This window comes from Pygoscelis adeliae, unplaced genomic scaffold (assembly GCF_000699105.1).
Source record: "Pygoscelis adeliae isolate BGI_AS28 unplaced genomic scaffold, ASM69910v1 Scaffold232, whole genome shotgun sequence".
In the NCBI taxonomy this organism is placed as follows: Eukaryota; Metazoa; Chordata; class Aves; order Sphenisciformes; family Spheniscidae; genus Pygoscelis; species Pygoscelis adeliae.
Window position 1 is genome coordinate 2,862,300 of NW_008824473.1, and position 7,954 is coordinate 2,870,253.

The 7,954-nt window shown below is 40.3% G+C and overlaps 1 protein-coding gene across 1 annotated transcript in view; it reads left to right on the forward strand.

Moving 5' to 3' along the window:
• FGD6 (FYVE, RhoGEF and PH domain containing 6) overlaps window positions 1–7,954 on the forward strand; it is a 75,587-nt gene that overhangs the window by 27,083 nt on the left and 40,550 nt on the right. The window contains 1 exon segment of the mRNA XM_009321355.1: window positions 6,536–6,683. Coding sequence (XP_009319630.1) covers window positions 6,536–6,683 — 148 coding nt within the window.

Sequence of the window (7,954 nt, forward strand, 5' to 3'; positions counted from 1 at the left end):
GTCCAGGCTGCATTTCATCCTCGTTTACTGCTTAGTGGTTTGGTATGCCTGAAGGAGAAATGAAAAGCAGAGGGACATAAAGAGGACAAAGAGGGAGGGAATTTTTTAGCTATGATGGTAGACAGTCACCGTTGTTCAGAGAATCTGAAGTTTAAATTATGAGGTGAATATGATGGGTTAGGGTCCAGGTGCATCTGGAGTGTTATGAAGTTCATCTTTATGCTTTCCAGACTGGTTTGTGAAAGGAAACGTGCTGATGTTGGCTTCTTCAGGATGGTTGTGGAGCTAAGGTATTGCAGCAAAATGTAACTTGTCCAAAAAGTACATTAATTGATGCCTTTATTAATCTTGCTGATCACTAATCCCATCATATATTTTCTTAAAGCTTCCATAGGAGCTTACCGGTGATCTTGGATAGTATTCATTATTATCTTTGTGCTTTGCCAAGTATGCTTGCTTTCTAGAACTGATTTTCTTTTTCCCCCAAACCTGCAGTAAATAAATATTAAAGGCATTGAATTGTCTTAAATAAAAAGTATTAAATTAAAGCAAAAGGAAGTTCACTAAACAAAATCAAGCAATTATTAACCAAGCAATAATTTCACTTAAGCTTTGGCTTTCCAAGAGCATTTTCTGTTGTCTTGAGCACCCAAATCAGATAATTGCTTCTTAAATTGTTTCAGGATCTTAACTTGATTTCTGTATTTACAACCCTTCTTTATACCTCAAAAGAGAGATTCTGAATTTAGATAGGACCTAACAGAAAAGATGCCATAGAGCCTTTTTTATTTTCTTTTTTTCCTTCAGTCTTTTAAATCTTTTATCCTTGGGATTTCCCAAAAGCATACAGCTAGGATCCATTGAGGGAATCAGTCAGTGAGGCTTGCTGCCTTACCTACGGCTATTACAAGTATGAGGCGCTATGAAAAAATATAATAGCCTTATCAGCTATTGACTCCACAGAGAGCCAGTGTGCTTTTAGGTCTTAAAAAAAAGCAGCTGAATGTGCCTTAATTATTAAAATTGATTGCAGGGACTGGTGATATTAAAAACTGAAAATGGATGAACCAGCAATAGTAATTGTTACCTCTCTGGAGGAAAGTGAGATGCAAGCGGCCGTGAAAGGATTGTGAAATGCTGTAACAATACAAAAAGGATTTGAGATTAAATGTTATAGTAGGGTATGCTTATTGGCTCTCTGATGTTTTGGTGTGTATTTTTTAGTTGAGTAGGAACTTCAGTTTGTGTAATTTTGCCTGTATGTTAAAGGCTTTCTTAAAAAAACAAACACACACACCCACAAAAAACTGCGATGAAATACTGGAGGAAGAGGCAGAAGAACGATAAAGGTGCTGAGACGCTCCTACAAAAAGCAGCGTAGAATGGACACTCCTTTTAAAATAATGAAAGGGTGAGAAAAGAAGAATTTAGCAGAGTGTTGTATGCAAGGTTCTGTTCATTCAGTATTCCTATATATTTTTGATTACTTACTGGAAGTAGAAAAAACATCTAAAAATAATGGAGATCACAAGGAAATGTGTGTAGAGCAGCAGCATGGATGAATCTACTTTAACAAATACTTTGGAGGTGTGGAAACTTGCTTTTTAGTAGTTATGGTGATGCTAACACTTGAAGTAATTCCAATATACTATAAAATACTTAATGTTGGGGCATTCCATGGCAGAGAATCTCTCTGAATCATCTCAGTCAAGCTTAAAATACTAATTGCCTTCTAAATGAATTGGGAACTGAGACTGAAATGTTAATTGTGACTTCAGGCTATAGTGTCCTATGCAGTGTCTAAATCAACAGTGCCCGAACGTGAAGCCTCAGGATTATTTGAAGCTTCTATAATAATACAAATAAGACAGTCTGAACTAGTCTTGGTCATCTTTTGAAGACAATAAGTTTTTTATGCTGATTAGGATTTATTTTTCTGGCTGTAATACCTTGATGGCGGTTCTTAAGTTTTGACAGTTTATCTTGTTGTATGCCTGACTAGGACTGGCCTGTTTCATTAGTATTTTACTATCGCATTAGGAAAATACAGTGGAATGTATATGCTTCATCCCATAAACTGCTCATTCTGAGGCAAACTAACAATCCCTTCATTTTATGTGTCAAATAAAAAAGCCCCACATCTATATTTAGGTAACTTGCTCACAAGATACGGCAAGATATTCTTACTCAGTGGGCAGCACAGTGAGTTGGCAGTGATGGTGTTTCACATGACTGATAATGCAGAAGTTTCTCTTGGTTGTGCTGTGGGTAGGACAAAGAATCGTGATGAAGAGGGAACAAGATAGAGATAGGTATTTTGGGGATACTGTGAACTATCAGAAGAGCTGCTTAAAAATAACCACTACTGCATGCCTGTGGTATTTTGGAAATGGGAATTGATAAGTGGTAGAAAGGATTCTGTTTATTTAAAGATTTACTACTATTTCCAAACTCATTTAAAAGCTACAAGGAATTTCACTTTGTCCAGAGATAACTTTAAGAGAACTATATATACACTTACGTTATGGGAGGTGATTCTGCCCATCTAGTCTGCTCTGGTGAGACCCCACCTGTCGTACTGCGTCCAGCTCTGGAGCCCTCAGCATAAGAAAGACACGGACCTGTTGGAGCTGGTCCAGAAGAGGGCCACGAAAATGATCAGGGGGATGGAACACCTCTCCTATGAAGAAAGGCTGAGAGAGTTGGGGTTGTTCAGCCTAGAGAAGAGGTGGCTTCAGGGAGACCTTATTGCAGCCTATCAGTACTTAAAGGGGGCCTATAAAAAAGATGGTGGCAAACTTTTTAGCAGGGCCTGTTGGGACAGGACAAGGGGGAATGGCTTTAAACTAAAGGGGGGTAGATACAGACTAGACATAAGGAAGAAATTTTTTACGCTGAGGATGGTGAAACACTGGAACAGGTTGCTGAGAGAGGTGGTGGATGCCCCATTCCTGGAAATATTCCGGGTCAGGTTGGACGGGGCTCTGAGCAACCTGATCTAGTTGAAGATGTCCCTGCCCATGGCAGGGGGCTTGGACTAGATGACCTTTAGAGGTCCCTTCCAACCCAAACTATGATTCTATGACTTCAGAGGTAAAAGTACAGAAAGAGTAATCAGTAAATAAAAAAACCTGCTTTCTGTTTCGACAGAAAAGCCATACTGTTTATGATGAAAGGTTAAGGCATAAGGTACAAGGAGAGTCACATGTTTTCCAGCCCATGGTTGGAAAGGCAGATTAACACAGTGACTTTGTCACCATCTTCTCTGAAGAAGAGGACACCACCGCAGATACTACCAGGAGTGCATCTACCCACGGCTACAGTATCACATCCTATCCCTGAACTGGCAGCTTCTTGTTTGATTCTGGGAAATGGCTGGGCGTGAACTGACTTTTGATCATTAATCATCTAATCATCCACTGTTTTTTCTTTAAAAAAAACACGACCAAAAAACCCTCAACAAAATGTATCAGGTGGAAGAACCTGAGGGGGCTGTGTTAGGCTGTGAGCTGAGCAAATATAGGATAAAGACGTATAGGGATTACTCTGAGGTGCTTTGACTGGTGGGGCAGATGCTGTAGGCAAGATTTGGTAGATGGTTCTCTCAGCTCTCATAGTTTCCTTTACAGGAATAGTAGGTGCATATGCACCACAAAGGCAAGAAAAGGACCTTACTGCTTAAATGTTGTTGTGATTCCCAGGAAGAAAAAAAATGTATACACTGAGTGGCTCTCATCTGTGGACACTTACTAAACATCCTAAATTACCAGTAGTTAATTACTGAAAACTTTTAGTAGTTATTTAATAGGAAGTTTCAGTAAAAAAGCCGATTAATTGTTCATTTAGAAAATTCTTCACCCAACACAGGCCAGCCAGTTTGATCTTCATCCTTCAGTGGTGACAGGGTTATGTTTGCGCAAGCAGAGTACAGCCTCACCTAGAAATATGCTTGCTTCTGACTTCAAAAAGGGCAGGTTTTCTAAAGTTTTAAGTGTTCACACAGTTGCCCTGAAACGTTTAAATGAAAAATGATAGCAAAAGCTGGGAATGGACATCCTGTAGAGCATGCTTAGGCAAAAGGACTGTGATTTCACAAGTGTGGAAATAATGTTTTCTTGGTGGGAAGGAATCCTAGTTAAAGGAAATTAAAGCAGTAATTAAAACAAATATTAAGGATAGGAAAAAGGGCAATAAAATGTCCATTAACAAAAGTAAATGTTGATGAATAAGCGACTGAAAAGTGAATTCCAGTGTGGTTAGAGATAAAGCGCTCAATACATTTTGCAATGGAAAAAAAAAATCCCAGATCAGATGTAGATTCAGTGACAGATGTGCATGATAAAACTAAATAATATAGTAAAGGAAGGAATAGCAGTAGTTATTTCTGTTGCAGGTTTTGAATAAAGCAGGTGGACATATCTACCTCATGTAATGCTACAGATGAAATAAAGATGTTTGTCATCTATAAAATAAAAGGATATGAGATGGCATCTGCTAAAATAACCATTCTCAGGCCAATGGGTCATTTGGTTGTCAGCTAGATAGACTAGACAAGGAGTTTTCTGAATTGCTGAAGTTAACAATTAATGGCAGAATTGTTAGTGTCCTGCTAGTGCGGTTCCAGGGGAAGCTCTAGTGAAAAGCCGCTTTTTTGCCTTCCTGAAACTTGTGGAGGCTCCACGGGAACCGTCGCTGACGTACTCCATGCACTGTCGTCCTCAGCACTCGTCTCCCTGGCGGATGCTCTCTTTCCGCGTGAAGTTGATAGTTTCCAAACTGAAATAACTGGGGGTGTCTCTGCACCCTGGGTGCTGCCGTCTTGGCTCAGGGTCTCGTTTGAACTCAGTGATGAGCTTGCAATCTCCTTCCTCCCCCCACTCCATTTGGTTCTGGGAGACAGTAACTGCTTGGGTGTTTCCCGAGTCCTTCCTGTGTTATTTTAATAGAACCAAGCTATTTTAATCTTTTCTACATCTTCGCGGCTGACCAAAGTCTGTCCGCAGGCCAACTTATCTTGTCTTCATCTCTAAATACATTTCTATTTGTGATCAGCATTTATGTGCTGTTTTGTTGGTTTTTTTTAACTCTGCCTTGAGCATTGAGTAATCGACACCTTGGTGCATCCGCCAGAGCATCCTCACACAGCTAGTATTCCTTACTTCTGCTATTCATGTTACCAGCAGCCACCTCCCATGGGATCCACACTGACAGCTTTTCTTTCTGGTGACTATCGCAGTTGGAGGTGGTGAGTCTGAAGAGTCGCCCTCCATCCCTGCTTTCTTGTGATTCAAAGTTGGGAAAAGAAAAGATCAGTCGTAACCGTCCCTTGCATAGGGAAGCAGAGGGCAGCTGTATGGGGAAGTGTGTAGCCCTGACAGATGTTGGCTGCGCAAAATTAGGTGTTGATCAGCACAGTGAGATCTCTGCTGGCTGCGACAGCCTGGGGGCAAGGGTTTCTGGATTTGCTTTTTGTTTTGTAGGGTAGCTAATCACTTTTGGCTCATATCACAATAAGCCTGTGGCATCCCAGCATTTTTTTGCAGGCCTTGAACACAGATTATGTGAATTTAGACACAGCTTTAGTGTAATTGGCAATTGTCAGATATTTTTAAGGATTAAAAGTAGGAGTGCAGGGATGTGCTGTGTTTCTATGTAACTTTACCAAAACTCCAGGCTCCGTTTCCTCTAGTCTCTGTTTTCTTCTTTATATTCCCTACCCCCTTTTTTATTTTCTTCTAGAATTGCATTTCTTAAATCTCTACTGAAGTTGTCAAGGCTAGTTAGAGGAAGAAGGTTGTGTGCCTGTCTCATGCAATTTTTGTATTGCAAATACAGCTGAAGCTAATGAAAAGAGACCTCTATAATCATTGTATAGCAGCAGAACAAGGTTATATTTTATAGCTTTGACAGTTACGTGGAAGGTGTGTGTCTCTGGGGGATGGGAGTTTTTAATCACAAAAGATGCTGCTTTCTTGTTTTTAAGAAGAATTATTGGACAGAACAGTTATAATATTGCCATCCCTGATGCAGTAGTTTAGCGTATGCATTGAGAGACAGCCCTGTATATATACATGCATCTAAAATTTCAGGCAGAAAGCTCCAGCCTGAGTACCATATCTGGAACAAGTCCTGGTGCTATGAGATAGAGGAGAGCAAAACGGCTATGATCTTTCTTTATCCTTCTGGCACACGGTACAAATGTTGCACCATACATGCACATAGCAATAAGGGACTAGATTTATCAAACTTTGCTGTCAGGGAAACTCTGATGGACAAGAATAACATAAATACTCCAAAGGTATTGTAGCTTTCGCTCGCTGTGAGCGAGCATTGTATCAATACCAGCATAGATAAAACATTGCAGAGTTATGAATCCACTGTGGAAAAGCCTACCACTGTTGTCACCTTCAGACTACCCACTACTGTTTTCAATGTTTCTGATACCAAGTAGACCATTTATTGCAGAGTAAAACAGAAAGCTCTTTACATAAATAAAGTATGGTGTGTTTATCGACTGTACATATTTTAATTTTAGGTCCTTAGAAGAACACCATGGTCATCCTAACGTGGTAATGGGAGATCTTCAGTCAGATGAAGACGATATCATGAACAGTTCTGATGAAGACGATGACACAAATTCTGATTCCAGCAAAGGGGAGCCTGATCCTCAAGAATATAAACAGGTATCTTTTTATGTTTATCTTCTGAAGCTATTACTCACTCTTGCACTATTTTGTAAGTTGTAACCTGTTGGGATATTGTCAAATAAAAGGCATTGAGTCAACATAACTTTATATATTTCTTTTTGTCATTCTTATTGTTTAGTGTTTTTTTCCTAAAATTTTAATTTAATACGTGTATGTTAGCCTGATATTAAGAGGTCAAGTTTAGAAATAGCCCACTACAAAGTGTGTGTTGCTTGGCATATTTGTTCTTAATCTTTTACTGAATCATGGAGCTGTAGACCTGCCTACTGTGCCCCTCTAATAGAGCTACATGCACAAATGTGTGTTTAGAGATCTTCAGTTTTGAGACTTGTAAATACCTTTTAATGAGGCTGTCTGCGACTCAGATCCTAGAGTGTACAGTGTCTCTTGTGCACTGAACATTTAAAATGAACCTTTGATCTGTCAGCCTTGGTGAAGCCCAAGGAAGGGGGCCAGGTGAAGGTTGCAAGGTCTGAGAGGGTCCTTCTGGAAAATCTCTCAGAAGTTGTAGTTTTGCCTGGATGGTCCTGTTTTGGGGGTCTCTGCCATGCAGCAAAGGCTGTATCCCAGGAAACATTTCTGTGCGGGCAGCTTTCTTGCGTTTGCAGGTTCTGCATGCTAACCTGCCAAATCACTGCTTGGTGCACAGGGGACAGATGACTGAACCAGTTTTTAATTTTTCCTTTTCAATGGCATGAACACAAAGGGTTCAACCTGCCTTTCAGCATTTAAGTTCCTTAATTCACTTCTTTGGTGCTGAGGAGAGACTATTGGTATGTGTGCAAGAGACCTGTCGTCGTAGGGTTGCAGAGCCGCCTCTGTGGCCCTCGGAGGAGTGTAAGCCACACTTGACTTCTGTGGTTGAGGTCTGACCTTCTGCTAGCTTCTGTGAGTGCCAGCTTGGAATGATTTCCCTTATTTTAACCTTATTTCTCCTTTAGATGAGGAGCAGGAAGACAGTACTAACAACTTAGAATGAAATCAAGTACTGAGGGTCCTATCCCCCTCCTTGGGGGGATACCTGCTTTCTTATTTCTCAGTCCTGGATGCTCTGGCACCAGCCTGTCCATAGACCAGTGCCTCTCCTCAGCACCAGTCCTGGCAGCTGTTTCCATTGATAGTAGTTATATTTGCTTCCTTTCCATAAAAATGAATAATAATAAAAAAAAAAAAAAGGCAATGAGACTTTTTAGGGCTGGAAGAGAAGACTCGATGGTAATGTGTCAGACCTGAATGTCATTTAACCA